The sequence below is a fragment of the Lepisosteus platostomus genome, chromosome 9 (assembly GCF_059453375.1).
Source record: "Lepisosteus platostomus isolate fLepPlt1 chromosome 9, fLepPlt1.hap1, whole genome shotgun sequence".
NCBI lineage: Eukaryota > Metazoa > Chordata > Actinopteri > Semionotiformes > Lepisosteidae > Lepisosteus > Lepisosteus platostomus.
In genome coordinates this window covers 53,651,223-53,670,188 of record NC_142619.1, presented here as the reverse complement: position 1 = coordinate 53,670,188, position 18,966 = coordinate 53,651,223, and the positions used below count along the sequence as shown (strand labels likewise).

The 18,966-nt window shown below is 54.7% G+C and overlaps 1 protein-coding gene across 2 annotated transcripts; it reads left to right on the top strand.

Annotated features, from left to right (window-relative positions):
• The first annotated feature begins 1,979 nt into the window (after positions 1-1,979).
• Positions 1,980-18,617, top strand: pus7 (pseudouridine synthase 7). Of its 2 annotated transcripts, none has more exons than XM_088645561.1 (16): positions 1,980-2,064; positions 3,625-4,245; positions 4,359-4,443; positions 4,814-4,915; positions 5,034-5,178; positions 8,975-9,086; positions 10,579-10,656; positions 12,001-12,129; positions 12,251-12,376; positions 12,959-13,020; positions 13,187-13,347; positions 14,360-14,486; positions 15,039-15,140; positions 15,303-15,432; positions 16,321-16,412; positions 16,805-18,617. In XM_088645561.1, exons 2-16 carry the CDS (start codon positions 3,869-3,871, stop codon positions 16,939-16,941), a joined length of 1,965 nt encoding a protein of 654 aa, XP_088501687.1. In that variant the 5' UTR covers positions 1,980-2,064; positions 3,625-3,868; the 3' UTR covers positions 16,942-18,617. The 2 variants fall into 2 exon arrangements, with proteins under 2 accessions (XP_088501687.1, XP_088501688.1); XM_088645562.1 differs by lacking the exon at positions 1,980-2,064 and adding an exon at positions 2,281-2,399.
• The last annotated feature ends 349 nt before the right edge of the window (positions 18,618-18,966 follow it).

Below are 18,966 nucleotides of genomic sequence, written 5' to 3'. Positions count from 1 at the left end.
ATCAACCAGCTTTTGCTTCATTTACAATTGATGTGCCGTTTGCAGTACTGTCCCATTTCCTGGTTAATTGCCCCTTTTTCTGCAGGATGATGATATGCCGGTTGCCTGCCTGTGGTTATCGAGCTGTATGCTCTGTCCCTGTGAGGACAGTAAATTTGCATTCGAGATGTACCAGAGATTAACAACGTTACGAGAGGACACCTTTCACTCCCTCTCCTGTTTGGTAGTCAGCAGCTGATTGATCCAGGAAACGCGCTCAGTTGTTTCTCGAAAGAACCCAAGGTATCGGCTTCAACCACATGGCAAAGTGGCTCATCTCATACTCCCACAAACCTCGGAGTAAAGGAACACCTCCTGTTCTTGGTTTTAAATAGTTTCCACTGGTGCCCTATGGTTAGCGTTTCACTGGTCCTTCTAAAAAAAAATCCCCTGGGTTGATTTTGGGAATTTCGAATACTCGAATCGGGCGCCCTCGTGATCTTCTCTGTTCAAGACTGAGGTGGTCCAGTTCCTTCAGCCTTGTCGGTGTCAGACATTCCCTTACACACCCCAGAGTGCACCTGGTTCCTCTTGCTTTCTGCACTGGACTGGTTGCAGGGCGGCAATGTTGTTGTTTTTTTAACATAGAGACCACGCCTTTACACAGTATTCTATATTCTAAATAAAGCCTTACTAGTGCATTGTTAACATAACATCGTTGTTAACATGTACATTGTTAACATGTGAACTTAACATTCTTTGATTTGAGTTCTGTGCTTTTGAATATATATCTTCCCATATATATATATATATCAGTCCCAATTTCTCAGAACGGTTATTAAATCTAATGTAACAAAATAAATTAATCAACAGTATAGGAACATTCGACAAATTCCAAATTAAGCACAGAATCGCGAACGTTGTGAAAGTACTGTATTGTTCCCGTGCTGTCACAAACCCCCCCGTCTCACCACGGGTGAGAGTGAGTGGTCGCACGAATTGCAATGTGAATCGGCCCTTCCTGCTCACTAGTCACTGTACTGACCGATGTAATGTGTTGTACAAGCAAAAAAGTGCAGGTTGTGCAGCAGATATTTCACCACAGCAATGTTACAACATGATCTGCATGCAGAGTTAACAAGTCAGCAGTAGTTGTCAGCAAAACCATCTTGAAGCAATATTTCAATTGGATTAAAAGAGCCTGATTCACCAGCCTGCTAGTTAACAATATAACAGGGCCGCTTCACCTCACCAGATGTTTTGTTGCCTCGTTCTGTATCACAGGACATGGCGCTGCGCAGACCTGGACATTTTGTCTATTTTGTGATGTAAATTGGAGGTTTTACCAGTTGCTGTGTGTACGTTTCATTTTCATTGCATTTTGAAATGCACTCATCAATATTGATTCTTTCTAACCCCAAAATATGGCAATAGCGTTGCAGTTTAACGACTGCCATACACCTCCCTGCAGAGTAGAGCTGCTCTTCAGAGGCAAATGAAGTGGGTCCCTTATTGTGTGACACTGGGGGATCTTTTGGAATGAAAAGCAATATACTGTATACTGTAAATATTAAAAGGGACTGGACAGCCCTGCTGTAGACACGCTGACCCATCCAGGACCAGGACTGGACAGCCCTGCTGCAGACACACTGACCCGTCCAGGACCAGGACTGGACAGCCCTGCTGCAGACACAGCGCCCCCTCCTGGACCAGGACTGTACAGTCCTGCTGTAGACACAGCGCCCCCCACAATTTAATATTTTTATTAATTTCCCCACAGTTTCTTCATTGCATCTATTGTCTATTGAATGCGTTATATTGCGTAATATTGTTCAGCGGTCCGAGTATCTTAAAAAACGGTATTGTGGTATTAGAGTTATTTCTTAGTTTACGGCAGTCAACGGGTTAAATGGGCGTGGCCGCAAACATGAGTGGCATAACGATTGACGAATGGGAGCCCGCTCTCCGCACGTGCTCAAAATATGCTTTGTGTTTCCGGAGTCGTGAGCGCACACGTGCTTCCTGGAGCAAGCTGGCTTCTCGTGCTGCGCCTGGAGTGTGGACAGTGGTCTCGCGCGTCGGCAGGTGAGGTTCTTTATAGCGACATCAACATAAGAAGTAGTAAATAAAATGAACTTCCAGACTGTAACAGTTTATAGATTGTAAGGGGGGGCTGAGGCTTCCACCTCGTTGTACCGCTTGTGTCGGTTCTGCTAATCAGCCAGATCTAAGATTTCAGCAACCAGCCAAACCAAAAACGCAACTAATGCGCCACAGAGAATATGTCCGCTTGCGGTCGGCTTGCTTGTAGCCCGTGCCTGTGTGTTGGGGCGGCTGCGGCTCTCTCGGTCTGCGTGCCCGGACGACCCTCAGCCGCCTGCTGTGTTAACAGGCCGGCAGGCTGGCGATAAACTCTCCAGGTACCCGCCGAGCACCTCCTGGGCGCGCCCAGTTTGGCCATTCCCGGTAGGGGGGAAGGATCACAGCCGGAGCGCCTGCTTGCGGGACGGGCTTGGGGTGGGGGGGTTGTAGATGCAGCTCAGCCTCCTGGTCGGGCTGTGTGGGCGGCTCAGCCGGCGCAAACACGGGCTCCAGGGACCGGCTGTTGTTGGATCTGGAGGTTTAGTTGTGGCGGAAACGGTTCTGGAAGTCCACCCCCGATGTGACGGAGGGGTCGATTCTCTGTCGGCTCGGGTTTTCGTGGCCCAGCTGAAGGCCCTGTCTTGAGGTCGGACGGGAGCAGTGGGGTCGAGCAGTGTGCAGTCTCAGCCCCCTGGCCCGTGTCTCTCGGGCTCGTCACCGCCCACTGGCGCTTCTGCTGGTTCAGAGAGCTGCTGCTTTATTCTATAATAATAATAATTGCTTACACTTATATAGCACTTTTCTGGACACTCCACTCAAAGCGCTTTACAGGTAATGGAGACTCCCCTCCACCACCACCAGTGTGCAGCCCCACCTGGATGATGTGACAGCAGCCATAGTGCTCCAGAACGCTCCCCAAACACCAGCTCTCAGTGGGGAGGAGAGCAGAGTGATGTAGCCAATTCAGGGCCAGGGGGAAATTTGGCCAGGACGCCAGGGTGACACCCCTACTCTTTTCGAGAAACACCCTGGGATTTTTAATGACCACAGAGAGTCAGGACCTCGGTTTTACATCTCATCTGAAGGATGGCACCTGTTTACAGTATAGTGTCCCTGTCACTATACTGGGGCATTAGGATGCACAAACACCACAGGGTGAGCGCCCCCTGCTGGCCCCACTAACACCTCGTCCAGCAGCAACCTTAGTCTTTCCCAGGAGGTCTCCCATCCAGGTACTGACCAGGCTCACACCTGCTGAGCTTCAGTGGGCTGCCAGCTGGGAGTTGCAGAGTGATATGGCTGCTCGACGCCTCCACTCCCGGATGTGCTGTGGGCTCTGCAGACGGCACGAGTTTCTCGAACCCCCTCGCCGTTTAGCTTCTGCGGTCTCTCTGTGTAGAAGAACCTCGGCATCGGGTCACTAAGCTTTCCCTTCCTTGCTGTTTGTCCGGCGTCCGCCCTGCGGCTCTTCTGGTCTCCTCGGCGGAAGCGGGTTCCGATTCCTGTTCAGCTTAATGAAGTCGACGGCCAGCGTAACCGGAGTATCCATGCATGTCTTCCCAGATTCCGCCGAACTCTCCCCGCTGCAGGACCGCAGCGCCGTGGCCCTCCCTGCTGGACCAGAGACACCCCAAGAGCAAAGTGCTGCTGGGTTTCCGGCGCAGGGCACCCCCTTTCCCCCCCGTGCGGTGCGCCCAAGCCCTGGCAGGGTCTGCGCTGTGTCCCTGAAAGAGTGTACTGTACGTTTCCAGAGCGCCCAGTGCTGCTGCGCCAGTCAGCCTCGCCCTCCGGTCCCAGCGCTGTGCCCATGGAGGTGGCAGAGCCTGTCCCGGCCCCCCGCCCTGGGGGAGAGAAGAGACCCCCTCCTGAGGAGGAACCCCCCCACGCTGCCAAGAGAACCAAGCTCCAGCAGGGGGCGGAGGGGGAAGAGAATGGGGGGCGTGCAGGGAGAGCAGCGGAGGTGGAGAAGGGTGGGGAGGGGTCAGCCGAGGGGGAGGAGCTCGGGGAGGGGGAGGGGCCAGCGGAGGGGGAGGAGCTCGGGGAGGGGGAGGGGCCAGGAGCGGAGGAGGAGGAAGAGGGGGACAGCTTTGCTGAGATGATGAAGCACGGGCTGACGGAGGTGGACGTGGGGATCCTGAAGTTCGTCAGCGATCACGAAGGCTTCTCGGGGATCCTGAAGGAGAGGTGAGTGAGCGCCCGAGCCACGGTTCCGGCCCAGCCGGCTCAGCAGTCTCCGTTTCCGCCACGGCGATTGATTTCTTTGTTTTTTGTTCCCGCGCCTTCGCCCCCGCGCGCAGGTACTCGGACTTCGTCGTGCACGAGATCAGTAAGGAGGGAGCGGTCGTGCGCCTGGATGATCTAACGGTGCCCGTGGACGCGGAGGTGAGCACAGCGTCAGGATCTGTAATCGGAGTTGGAATTGCAGTATGGCGTGGTGCTGAGCCCAAGGACTGACATGCCTCTCTTTGTAGCACGGTCGCTTAATGTCGCCTAATTCAGGTGAAATTGAGCTGTCAGAATAGCACTGTGGAAGCATAGTGGTATGATACTGTTTAAACTATGTTGGCATGAGCAAAGTTCCCGAGGGTAAGAGGAGAAGCGTGGTGAGTGTGAGAGTGAGAGTGTGAGTGAGAGTGCCGCTCTGCTCTGGCCCTGTCAGGAGCCGGTCTCGGGGCCCCCGCGGGCTCAGGGCCACACCCTAAAGGGCAGCGACCCGTGGCCGTGACCCCGCTGTCGGTGCTTTTCCTCCCAGGACCCCCCCCCGGACGTGTCGGACGTGCTGACGGAGGAGCAGAAACAGCAGCTGGAGGAGCTGCAGCTCTTCAAGAACAAAGAGGGCAACGTGACCATAGAGGTAAGAGGCAGGTGGGCCTCTCCCGCAGCGCCCAGTCTCTTCTCCGCCCTGGTCCCAGGGTTCATTCAGTTTGTTCCACCCGCTGTCTTCCTCCCCTTCCGCCCTCTCTCGTGCCCAGGTGGTGGAGGACACGAAGGAGAAACGCACCCTGCTGCACCAGGCGGTGAAGTCCCTGTTTCCTGGCCTGGAGACCAAGACCGAGGAGAGGGAGGGAGTCAAGTACATCGTGGCGTACCACGCCGCCGGGAAGAGAGCTCTCGCAGGTACTGGGAGAGGGGGGCAGAGGGGACAGGACCAGGGGCACGCGAGAGGAGGCCCTTCAGTCCGTCAGGCCCGTTTGGTAGTTAAAAGCTAATCTTTCAAGAACAAAGCCAGGATACGAGCTTCAGCAACACGTGAAGCTGGCTTCTCCCAGACTGCCAGAGGCTAACACCAGGTAGAGAGTTCGCAAGACTTTGCTGTCCTCGCGCTCTGCCCGTATTGGCCCACAGTTCCCAACGACCACCAACCACTGTGTGGCCGTGAAGTTCCTTTTTGTTTCTCTTCTCCCTTAGAAATAGCAGCGAGGCTTAGCGTGCATCTGGGCTGTCGTGTCTCCTCGACAAGCCTGGGTTCAGTCTTGGATTATTCCGACCCGGTCGGTCTCCGTAGAGCATGGAAATCATGATATTTTGCAGGATTTGCTTTATCCTGAAAGGAATAAACTATGCCACTTGTACGCTAGGACAACCGAGAATGACTCCTCTAAGCAGCAAGACCTCTCATTTCCTCCAGGACCCACTTCTGCAGTGTAATCTATTTTCTGACTCTGACTGGATAGCCAGCCTATTAGTATTAATAGTATGGACCTTAGATGATAGGCAAAAAATCGAATTGCATTATGAGAAAAGACCTTAACAGCAGTGTTAGATGGTCTCAGTGAAATCAAATGCTCGTTCTTAAGCATTAATGTATGTGTAGTGCTGGAGTCTGAATGGAGATTTTTTTGCATGCTTTCTGTCTTCATGATTAAACCCCACATCCTCTCGCTGCATGTGATCAGACCTTGAAACGGGGAGATGCTCTGGGAGGGGGTGGGGGTGGGGGTGGGGGTGGGGCAGGTCATGGCAAGCTGCATGTGTCACGCATGTGTCTAGACCGTAACGGACGCATCGCATGACCCTGGGAAAGATCCAGGCCAGATCATCCAGTTCCTCTTGGCTCCCTGTAACCAAAGTCATTACCTCACTGGATCTTAACCTTTCTGTATAGCACTCTCCTCATGAACTAAACATGTCCCCCACTGCGCCAGTCTAATGCGAGCAGCCTGGCACAGAGAAAGTCTGTGTAGGACGCCAAAGCCCACAGCATTCTGTAGTGGTGTGGGAAAAACTGGACAGTAAGTCCACGATGCTCATTTTAAAATGGCAGGGATCTGTGTAACTATCTGTTTAAGTTCTTAAGCCCTCCTGAGCACAGCACACTTTGTCCTTCTGGTTGGATGGGAGCTGCTTGTGGCTCTTATGTTGAGTCAGACTCTCGGTACAGTCAATCCTCTGTGTGCAGTTAATTAACTAACGAGCTCGGCTGGAACGGAGGCCCAAGGTGTCTCCAAGTATCTCCAAGGAACTCTGGTTTGGGAATCCCCTGAAAATCCTTGGCTTGTCAGATGATCTCTCCTCAGTCTACAGAGAGAGGAAGAGGAACCAAAACAAAGTGACCCGACCTCCTAAAATCACAAGGCCCTCCTGAGCCCAGAGAAGACCCCCCCCCACTTCAGACAGCCGGTTCTGAAGCTCACTGGCAAACCCCTTGGGACAGAGAAACTTCCAGACTCCTGTTTTTTTTAAAGATAGAAGCAAGGGTTCTGGCCATCATGGCAAACAAGACGAAGCATTGGCTCAGTGACCACAGCCTGGCCATAGAAACTGGACACAGGCAGACCTGGATACCCAGAGTGGACAGGCTCAGTGACCACAGCCTGGCCATAGAAACTGGACACGGGCAGACCTGGCTGCCCAGAGGGGACAGGCTCAGTGACCACAACCTGGACATAGAAACAGGGTCACATAGACAGACCTGGCTGCCCAGAGAGGACAGGCAGCACTGCCTCTTCCGGCAGGGAGAAAGAGAAACGGAGGCGGAGAGATACTTTCTGCTGCTCTGCATTCGGCTCATCTAGCCTGCTTGGTAGTTAATAACCAATCGGATCTCTAGGATCTCGTCCAGCCGTCTGAAAGAAGCCAGGGTATTGACTTCAGCAGCGTGGCCGGGCAGCTGGTCCCAGACTCCCACAGCCCTAAGTCCACCTCAGTTGCGACATTGGCACGCACCTTCTCTACCCCACGCGCATGACCTCGACTGACCTCTTCGGGCGCGCCAGCCGTGCTGTCCCCAGTTCGCAGAGGCTGCGTGGCCTTCGGGGGGCGTCTTGGGTCCTTACTGGGGCAGCCTGGCCGCGGGGGGGGCTGAGTTCTATAGCTGCGGTAAAGTGGCGCGTTGGGGGAGTATTCAGGCGTTGCCGCCGGCGCGGAGCGGGGTCCAGATAGAGGAGGACCCGCGCGGTCTCCCCGGCGTGTCCGCACTCCTGCTGCACAGAAACGTTTGAGCACATCAACCTCACCTGCATGCTGACCTGATGCAGACCCCCCCGCTCACCCCCATACCCCCCACCCCCACCCCGAGGTGTGTCTCTGGCTCGCGAAGGGTTGCTGACCGTCCTCGGTAACGCTGTTTTGTCCTCCTTTTGCTCTTCTCTGGGTGGACAGAGGTCAGATCTGCGGCAGGTAAGACCGGCTCGCTGGCTGTCTGCTCTGGGAGGAACTGGGAAACCGGGGTGGTGGAGGGGAGCAGCCTGGGGTTCGAGGGCACTCCGAGTGCGCTGGGGTGGGAGGGAGGGAGAGAAGGAAATCGGTCTCTGTTCTGTGAGTTAGACCTGTCTGCAGCTGAGCCAGAGCTATGCAGCTATTTGCACAGGTTGCAACGCAGGCAGATGTGTTTTTTTTCGACGTGCGCTGTTGCAGGTGGCATGATTCCTACGTTTCTGTTGACTGTCTCAGATTTGTCTCTGAGTGTGAAGGTCCACGTTTGCAAATGGCCTGTTCTGCTGTCTCGAAAGGCCCCGCTGATTCCCGCCTGTTGGCGTTAAGACCGTGTGCTCTCGATGTGCACTATTACAGCTGGGAAAATCCCCACGCTGGGCAGGGGGCGCTCCTGTTGGCTGTGGGTTGGCTCCGCAGTTGCACTCGGGATATTGGATACCCCTCCCCAACAAAACGGCTCTTATCTCATTATTCTCCATGTGATCGGTGTGAGATCTGCTTCACAAGCCAAAGCAAAGGAAAAGTGGTATACAATTTTACCGTGCGAGTCAAGTACGTGTTTGAAGAGGTATGTTTCTGGGGGCCAGTGGGGAACCCAGCGGGGGGGTGGGCCGTCTTGAGAGCCACCTCCCTGGGTCCGTCAGCGCTGCCGTTAGCAGCTGGAGCACACTCTCCTCGGAGCGGCAAAGGTGTGAGGATTTCTTTGTTACAAGCCCGAGCTGACCTAAACCAAAAGGCACAAGTTTTTATTACTGACAAGAGGCCAGTGGTTTGGTTTCCGATGCTTAATGGCGTGGTGCTCTGTAGGCCTCTAGTGTTCAGGCTAAGTCAGTGTGATGTTAAACATGTCCCCGTCTCGTTCCTCTGAGCTAGCGAGGCCCTTCTTCGCTGTTCCTTGTCGTTGGGTCTCGTGGGCCCGGTGGGATCGGCCCGCGCCCCCAGGGGGGGCTGGCGGGCGCTGGGCTCGATTGCAGAAAGGAAGGTTAATGCTCGGTTCTGGTAGGGCCTCCGGCATGCGGCTCCCCGCCGCGGGCAGCACAGTGGGATAGGAGTGATGTGAGACGGCTGCCGTGTTCAGTGCAAACGTCAGCGCCAGAACGGTGTCTTGAGAGCAGGTAGTCTTGTTTTTGGGGTGGGAGGTAATGAATTATTAAATTAATTTAGTGTGCATATGCTGTGCGACGGTTTCAAAAGGATTCATTAACTCCTCTTTTTTTCCGTTTTGTCTTCTCGTCTTCCCTGTGCCCCCCCGGTGCAGCACCACGAAAGCACTCCTGGCCGAAGAGCCGGGGCAGTTTCTGTCACTGCGTGCTGTACAAGGAGAACAAGGACACCATGGACGCCATCAACGTGCTCTCCAAATTCCTCAGGTGGAGAGCTTCCCTGCCTCGCTGTCCCGGAGGCTGTACTGTCTCTGTCTCACACACTGCCTCACAGCCTCGCTGTCCCCGAGGCACAGGGCTGTACTGTCTCTGTCTCTCACACACTGCCTCACAGCCTCGCTGTCCCTGAGGCACAGGGCTGTACTGTCTCTGTCTCACACACACTGCCTCACAGCCTCGCTGTCCCCGAGGCACAGGGCTGTACTGTCTCTGTCTCACACACTGCCTCACAGCCTCTCTGTCCCCGAGGCACAGGGCTGTACTGTCTCTGTCTCACACACTGCCTCACAGCCTCGCTGTCCCCGAGGCACAGGGCTGTACTGTCTCTGTCTCACACACTGCCTCACAGCCTCTCTGTCCCCGAGGCACAGGGCTGTACTGTCTCTGTCTCTCACACACTGCCTCACAGCCTCTCTGTCCCCGAGGCACAGGGCTGTACTGTCTCTGTCTCACACACTGCCTCACAGCCTCGCTGTCCCCGAGGCACAGGGCTGTACTGTCTCTGTCTCTCACACACTGCCTCACAGCCTCGCTGTCCCCGAGGCACAGGGCTGTACTGTCTCTGTCTCTCACACACTGCCTCACAGCCTCGCTGTCCCCGAGGCACAGGGCTGTACTGTCTCTGTCTCTCACACACTGCCTCACAGCCTCGCTGTCCCCGAGGCACAGGGCTGTACTGTCTCTGTCTCTCACACACTGCCTCACAGCCTCGCTGTCCCCCAGGGCACAGGGCTGTACTGTCTCTGTCTCACACACTGCCTCACAGCCTCGCTGTCCCCGAGGCACAGGGCTGTACTGTCTCTGTCTCACACACTGCCTCACAGCCTCGCTGTCCCCGAGGCACAGGGCTGTACTGTCTCTGTCTCACACACTGCCTCACAGCCTCACTGTACCTAAGGAAAAGTGACAACAGCGCTTGACAGAAAACTCGGCTACATGTCACAATTTAACTGATTTGCATATTTTGCTTTTCCCTATTCAATTTTGGACATAGTGATTGGGGCTGAAAGAAGAGGTCAGTTCTCCTGCCTGACAAAAAGCAGGACAGTGTCTGTGCTTGGCAATCTGTTGAGCTGGTGTGAAGAGCAGTTTTTAATGATTTGCTTGAAAATTGTGGCTTAGAGGAAATACCTCGGTGAAAATAGCAGGGTGGTTTGCAGCAGAGGCAGGTTGCAGGTTGTGTTGTTAATGTTGTTATTATATCAAGAACAGGAGATGACAAACAGACTGCAGCCATTCACTGAACTGTGAGGAGGAACTCATTTAGAGATGTTTGTGTGGAAAAATTCCTCTTCTTCTCTACTGTTATGTCAAAAATGTTAATTAATTTACTAAAAATACTGCACTTGTGTTTTGTGCCTGTAGCCAGCTGCTTATAATCAGCTCTTTAACCCGTCGGCATTGTTTCGGTACAGTGTGGTACTTTCAGAGCAGGCAAAACAGCACCTACCAGGACTGTTAACAGTGATTTTCTCAACAGAGTGAAGCCCAATATCTTCTCTTACATGGGAACTAAGGACAAGAGGGCCATCACAGTCCAGGAGATTGCAGTGCTGAAGTGAGTGCCTCACCGAACAGGCCTTCATGCAGAAGCAGAAGGAAACGCTGGTAGCTCAATCTCTGACTATGGTCTTGGCCTGATCCCTCTGTTGAGATGGGTTTGAGTGACCTGCTGGGCTCTGGTCTTGACCTGACCCCTCTCTTGAGATGGGTTTGAGTGACCTGCTGGGCTCTGGTCTTGACCTGACCCCTCTCTTGAGATGGGTTTGAGTGACCTGCTGGGCTCTGGTCTTGACCTGACCCCTCTCTTGAGATGGGTTTGAGTGACCTGCTGGGCTCTGGTCTTGACCTGACCCCTCTGTTGAGATGGGTTTGAGTGACCTGCTGGGCTCTGGTCTTGACCTGACCCCTCTCTTGAGATGGGTTTGAGTGACCTGCTGGGCTCTGGTCTTGACCTGACCCCTCTGTTGAGATGGGTTTGAGTGACCTGCTGGGCTCTGGTCTTGACCTGACCCCTCTGTTGAGATGGGTTTGATTGTCCTACTCCTGCTGAAACGTGTATCTGTCTGAGTTTATATCGGGTTGTACTATTCTGGTTATAAAGAGCCCCAGTCTGGCAGGTTTCACAGTTTGCTATTAAATCATCATTTCTAGAGACTTGAAACATCAGTTGTGATCAATGAAATAGATGTTTGGTGTAAACCAATATCCGTGTACCCTTCAGCCCTAAATAATGACCAGAGTTTGCTTATTTATACACAGTACTTGCCTTATTAATCAATAGCTTGCAGGTGGTCTTGATCTGAGTCTGGGAGCAGGTGACCTATAAGCCTGTCTGGACTGGGGATCTCCAGGAGCAGCCTTGGAGACCCCTGGTTTGGACAGTCCTCCCAAGTTAAGTTTCATTTACATGTAGCTGTAGGTGGGTCATACAGTAGATTGACCTGCACTTGGCAGCAAAACTGGTGCCACAATCTGAAACGTTGCTTTCCATTTTACCCCAGTACGGCATGCCACAAGCCACGAACTGAAGACATTGCTCGTACTGCTGGCTGGAGACAGTTCAGGGCTGAATGTGTGCTTGTCTCCTTGTGGGGTAACTTGCAGCTTAGGTTGTTTGTAATCTGTGTGGGTCAACCTAATCTGAGCTGCTTTCTGTTCAGGATGTTAAAAACATTTTTCTATGCGGAGAAGTGGATTGTGGATCAGGTGTACTTTCTTAAGGGTGAGGAGCAGAACCACTGAAGCACTGTACAACGAGCAATAGGATCATTTCATTAATGTGTTTCGTTAGATCATGTGTTCAGTGATCCTGTTGCAAACAAAGCTGTAGGATTTCAACATGGGGGAGTGTTAAGTAAGTTTTAGTAGTTCAGTGGACATTTGCCTCTTTCCTTCGCAGGATCAGCGCTCAGAGACTGTCTCACCTCAACAAGTGCCTGATGAACTTCAAGCTGGGGAACTTCTCGTACAAGAAGCACCCCCTGAAACTAGGGGAGCTCCAGGGCAACCACTTCACTGTGGTCATCAGGTCAGTGGTGGGCAGCCTGGGGGGTGGGGTGTCTCTGTCTGCTAGCGGGAGGCCGGTGCGGCTGGCAGCGGAGTGGAGTGGGCAGCGCGCTCACACCTGCCTCTCGCTGCCCCGCCGGCAGGAATATCTCAGGCTCAGACGCGCAGGTGCAGCAGGCCATGACCTCGCTGAGGGACACCGGCTTCATCAACTACTACGGCATGCAGCGCTTCGGCACCACCGCCGTCCCCACGTACCAGGTTGGCAGGTAAGGCAGGGGGAGGCGGGGGCGGGGGGGGGCACTGGGCAGGGTGTGTGTGGAGGGCGGGGCAGGCACTGGGCGGGGGACGGAGGAGGGCGGGGCAGGGACAGAGGAAGGTGTGTGTGGAGGGCGGGGCAGGGACAGAGGAAGGTGTGTGTGGAGGGGGGGGCGGGCACTGGGCAGGGGACGGAGGAGGGCGGGGCAGGGACAGAGGAAGGTGTGTGTGGAGGGCGGGGCGGGCACTGGGCGGGGTGTGTGTGGAGGGCTGGGACAGAGGAAGGTGTGTGTGGAGGGTGGGGCGGGCACTGGGCGGGGTGTGTGTGGAGGGTGGGGCGGGGACAGGGGAGGGCACAGAGGAGGAGTGCATGTTGGGGGGGCTGGACAGTTAGAAAGGATACATGCGAGTCTGGGGGGCTGTCTGTGGCACGCACATGGTGGGGGTTGATCTGAAATCATCAGAAGTTGCTCTGGTTATTGATGTGTGCTGGTTTGTGAAAACTTTCCTTATGAATCAGTAAGTGCTTACAGATTGGCCTGGCGGCCTGGTTGACCACCTGTCTGAGAGGTTGTTACTCCTCTGTCAATCAGGACCATCCTGCAGAACAACTGGACAGAGGTGGTGGATCTGATCCTCAAGCCCCGGCCCGGAGGTAATGTTGTTTTCCGCAGCCTTGCGTCTAGAAACTCTCCTGTCCCAAAACCCGTACAGCGCCCGGGAGCGAACGGCCTTTGTCTCCGTCGCGAGCCCCAGCCGCCCGTCAGTTTGTGTGCGTGTCCCGTTGTCTGCTCTCTCACGCCGCCTCCCCCCCCCTCCAGCCGAGAAGGGCTACCTGGTGCGCTGCCGGGAGGAGTGGGCTCGCACCCAGGACCCCGAGGCGGCCCTGCGGAAGCTGCCGGTGAAGCGCTGCGTGGAGGGGCAGCTGCTGCGCGGACTGGCCAAGTACGGCAGGAAGAACATCGTCACCGCCTTCGGCCTCGTGAGTACGGCCCCTCCGCGGACGGGGCAGGGCGGAGCTCTGGGCCGCGGGTTCGGACCAGAGCCGTGCCGCTGCCACTTAGTGTTACAGCAGTGGTACAATAAGAAGAATAATTCCTCACACTTACACAGCGCTTTCCTGGACTCTCCACTCAAAGCGCTTTACAGGTAATGGGGGCTCCCCTCCACCACCACCTGTGTGCAGCCCCACCTGGATGATGCGACGGCAGCCATAGTGCTCCAGTACGCTCCCCACACACCAGCTCTCAGTGGGGAGGAGAACAGAGTGATGAAGCCAGTTCAGAGATGGGGATTATTAGGAGGCCATGACTGGTAAAGGCCAGGAGGAAATTTGGCCAGGACTCCAGAATTAACACCCCAACCCTTTTTGAGCAAAGCCCTGAGATTTTTCGTGACCTGTGGAGAGTAAGGACCTCAGTTTTATGTCTCATCCCAAGGATGGAGCCTTTTCTTTACAGTATAGTGCCCCCCTCCCTAAACTGGAGAATTAGGACCCACACGGACTGCAGGGTGAGCGCCCCCTGCTGGTCCCACTAACACCACTTCCAGCAGCAACCTTAGCTTTCCCAGGAGTCTCCCATCGAGGTACTGACCAGGCTCACACCTGCTGAGCTTCAGTAGGCTGCCAGTTGTGAGCTGCAGGGTGATATAGCTGCTGGCTGTTCAACATCGATTCCTTCGAGTTGAGCTCGTGGAAATAAGAATGCATTTAGAAGCAGAAGTCCTGTGATCATGTAGAAGTTTGCCATTTGCACAGAGGTTCCTGGTCAAACCAGGGGAGTTGCCTGAATCAGTTGCCTTCCTTCTAAGGCTCACTACTGTCCCTGTAAAGGCTTGTTTGAGGCATGCACTGCAAACAGAGGAGAGGATCACTGGATTGGTCCAGCAGCGGGTGGGGCAAACGTTGACACGGTTGTGGACCAATCCAGCGATCGTGCACTGCAGCGCGGGAGGTGTGTCTTGACGCTGTGGCTCTCCCCCACCCCCCGCAGATCCCCCGGAACAACCGGCTGATGTACATTCACAGCTACCAGAGCTACGTGTGGAACTGCATGGTGAGCCGGCGCATCGAGGCCTTCGGGCTGGAGGCCGTGCCCGGAGACCTGGTGCTCCGCGGAGGTGAGAGAGGCAGGGAGCTGACCGCGTTTGTATTCTCGGCCAAGGAAGTCCAGGCCAATAATCGCGTAGCCTTTTAAGATAAGATCACATTATTGGCCGTATACAATTTAGGAATTTGTCTTTTCGCATACCCCAGCTTGCTCTCCATGAGACACACAGACAGGGAGAGAAACTGGGGGTCAGAGCGCAGGGTCAGCCATTGTACAGCACCCCTGGAGCAGCTGGGGTTAAGGGCCTTCCTCAGGGGCCAGAGTAGGATTCCTCTTTCAGCCGTGGGATTCGAACCGGCAACCTTCCAGCCACTGGCGCTAGGATATGCATCCAGCCTGTGGGGAATTATTAATCACAGTGAACACAGTGCTGAAAAACGAGGGAGGGGTAAATGAGCAGACACAGGGCCCCAGCTGTAGGCTTAATGCCTCGTCCCAGCGGGTTGCCCGAGCACCTGAGAGTGGCCGCGATGAAGGAGTGGATCCAGGCAGGAAGGAGAACGGGTTCTGGCAGGCGGTAAGCAGTGCTGACTTTGTGCCACTTCTGTGCGTGTCCGTGCAGGCACCGCGGTGCCCCTGTCCCAGGAGGAGGCCGCCAGCCACACCATCCACGACGTGGTGATGCCCCTGCCCGGCTTTGACGTCATCTACCCAGCACACCACAGTGAGTCTGACGGCCTGGCCTCCTGCTGTCACGCCTGCCCGTGTCCTCCGAGCGGTGCACGAGGCGGCGAGGGGTGTCGGAGAGATGCGTCTGCGCAGTTTGCTGCGGAGTAGGGCCCAGCGCTGCCCATGTGACGTGTGTGTGCGCGTGTGTGTGTTCCAGTTGGAGACGGCTACAGGGAGATGCTGTCGGCGGACGGCCTGGACATCGACAACATGCGACACAAGATCCGCGACTACTCCCTGTCTGGGGCCTACCGCCGCATCCTCCTGCGACCGCAGGACGTCCGCTGGTCAGTGTCCCCGTGCTCCCGGCGAGATCTCCTCCCTGGACTCGGGAGTCGGCTCAGAGGCTGCTTGGGCTGTTTCTGCACCCCCCCCCGGCCATCAAGGGCTGGGGTTCGCAGTGTGCATTTGGCAGGAGGGTCTCGGATGTGTCCCTCGAACCGCTCCGCACCGGTCTTCCCTGCACAGGAAACCGGTGAGCCGGAGAGCTCTCGGGGGGTTTGGGGGATGCACTCGCACACCTGCCTACCAGCAAAGTTAATACCTGGATATAAGCCTCCTGGGATGTCTTGTATTTCCACAGGAGATCTTCATCGATTCTGTGATTTCCGGTGATCTTGTGGTTTGGTCAAGCTGGCAATGTAGCTCCCAGCTCGGGAGTACGAGCCTCTGTGTCTTTCACACCTGCTTTTTACTGTGTGCATCTGCAGAGTTCAAGTAGCGCAGCGGGGCTGTTTGGCTGCAGTCCAGACAGGAGCCTGCTGCTCCTGAACCCTGCACTGGGTGCAGCCTGTGTGCTACAGGAGTCCCGTCTGTTTTTATTTGATCCTTCACTCATCCAGATAATGTCCAGTGTTTCTTATGCTTGCCGTTTCTTTTGTATGCTAAGGGTATTCTTTACCGTGAAAACTCAAGATGTGCCCCCAGCTGAGTCAACTCCCTGGGTGCAAGATTCATGCAATGCTAGTTCTGTTGTCTGCAGTGTAATGCAAATCCTAAATGAGCTTTTTTCCCCACGAGTCTTCTACATGTTTGCTGGTGTGTGCCACCGCCCTCTTCTGCTCTCCTGTGCCGTCTGGAGGCGGCGGTGGCTTTGGCCTTGCGGCCCTCGCGTGTCCTGGGCTGACCGCGCCTGGGGGCCTGGGCGCCCCTCTCTTCTGTCCCCGTCCCTGCAGGGAGGTGATCAGCTACGACGACCCCCGCATCCCGCTGGTGCACACCGATGTCGAGAAGCTGGAGGGGAAACCGCCGCCGGTCTTCCCCAAAGGTCAGTCGGATTCTCTCCCATTCCCCTCGGGGACACACGCGGGGAGAGAGATGGAGGGGAAGGGGGAGCGGTGTGGGTCCGAGGAGGCTTCAGGTCCAGCTGGGATTAGGACACGGAGCGCCCCCTACTGGCCCCTCGAACGCCTCTTCCAGCAGTGGTCTTGGCTTTCCCACGAGTCTCCCCTCCAGGCACTGACCAGGCTCACGCCTGCGGAGCTCCAGTGGGCTGCCAGTTCTGAAGGGGGATCGCTGCTGGCTCAAGGACAGGAAGGCCTGGTGTGATCTGCCACAGTGTGTAGTCAGGCGTCTTCAAAGCTGGTGTCGGGACCTCGCGGTGCAGTGTGGTGTCAGAGCACTGGGATTTACTCCTTCCTCTCCTCTCTCCGTCTCTAGAGGGTCAGTACCGGGCTCTCAGGATGGAGTTCTCCTTGCCCCCCTCCACCTACGCCACCATGGCTATCCGCGAGGTACTGAAGATGGACACCAGCATCAAGAACCAGACCCAGCTCAACACCACCTGGCTCTGCTGACCTGCGCCGCCTGACCCGGCGTCGAGAGTGTGGCTTCAGTGCCGCACAGCCGGGCTGCGTGATTGTGCGGCTGTCCGGCTGTGCACGAGTCGCTGCTGCTCCTGTATATATGTACAGCCACGTCTGTTGCGTGTGTGTGTGTTTTGCAGTGCTATGGTCTGGCCACACCTAGGGGTCAAGGGTCAGGACAGACACACTGCCCAGCAGGCCTGCACACGGACGGCCGCCCCTCTGAGCAGTGTTTTTAAACGAGAGAGGAGAATATTGCACAAGGGCGAGTTTTTATTTTTTACTTTTTTTTTAAGTGTTACAATTTAAGGCGAAAGCAGGGGAAGTGAAATCGTTTTACTTTACAGCACTAGTGAGAGCAGGGAGGTGGTGATTAGACCCTACTGACTCTCTGTGCCAAGCAGTTTCTAACAGCCCTGGGATCTGTGCAGGGAGGTATTTTTTCTCATTTGTAGCCCCCTGGTTATGTTCTATTTTATACTCTCATTTGAAATTGCCCGTTGTTTAAGAGCTCTGCTGAAAAAGCCGCACAGTGGAGAATGAGAGTAGGTGTACATGCCCGCCCATCAGAGCCTTTCATCTTGTGACGCATGGCGAGCCCCACTCCCTGACAGCAGTGCTTCCCAAACTGGTCCCATGTGGAATCGGAAGAGATTGTTTAAAGATCTGTGTTTTTGTGTGGCTTTTCCCAGCATTAAACCGAAGGGGTAAACAGTTCTGTCCCTTGAAACAAACTCACATCATCACATCAGGCTTCTAGTCCAAAAAGGTGAACTGTGATATTTCTCATCACAGCTATAGTCTGTTAATGGCACCCAGCCCTGCTCCTGAAGGAACAGTCTTTGCTCCAGTGCTGATTGATGACTTAATTGATCTGCTTTCTTGTTTAGACTTTCATTGAACTTGTTTCATCTGCAAGTCCCGTGTGTCAAAATTTCCCGAATTCAAGGTTACCACTCCCAACACGTTCAGCATGTAGAACGCTGTGCCGCCTCTCCTCACCTTACAGAGTGAACAGCTCTTGGTAGCCAATCAGCTGCTGGTGAGCAGGTAGAGGTGGGAATGACGCTATGAGCGCTTCTCCTTCTGCACAAGTCTGATCGGTTGCATTTCAGGGAGCGCTGCTGGAGGAGGGCAGCTCTGCAGCTCAGAAACTGGTACAGAGCAGATGACAAATACAAGCCCCGATCGACCTTTTAAGAGCTGCAGGCGAATTTACAAAATAGGTAACTGAGATCGGTGAGCCTGTGATTTATTACACAGCTGCAAAAAATAGAGGTACAGTTCTTCCAGGGCCAGGGTTAGGAACCACTGCTCTATGTTGAGAGTTTAAAATAATTAACTCTTGCAATATGGGTGCATTTAATTTTACGTTAAAAGCGTGCCGTGATCTGAAGAGGTTTGGGAAGCACTGCCTCTGGTGGAGAAGCTCCTAGCAGACGCCAGGTAGCGAGATGAAATCGGACCCTGGTACTCTCCCGGTCAGGTGTGTCCTGGTCACGGCCGGCTGGTGACTGCAGCCCACTCCGTCTGGGACGGCCACACCCTGCTGCTCGGCTTCACACACTGTGCCTGAGCGGCCCCACTGGGCCGCCGCCGCCATTGTTTTAAACTGGACACCTGTATGGATGATGACTTCCTCGAAGAATAAAATGGCCGATACAAGAGTCTGTGTCGTCGTGTGGATCGAACGGCGGTGGGGGGTGGGGGGTTACTCCCGTGCGTAATTTAAAATCGTGTACCGGATATAAAATACATCACTTCTGGATCCAACACGTTTACAGCCACATCGGGGAAGATATTTTTTGTAATAAGTACTTTGAATTGTATTGAAAAGACGTGACCTAAAATACATTGCCTGTAGGTGTGACAAATTCACGACATTATCAGGACAGTTTGTATAGCGGATACCCTGACATTGTATTTATGTCAGGCTAGTAGCATGTGTGGCCACTGTGGGAGGAAATACAAGCTGTACGTCTGGGACTCGTGACTTGTACCAGGTTGCAGATGCTG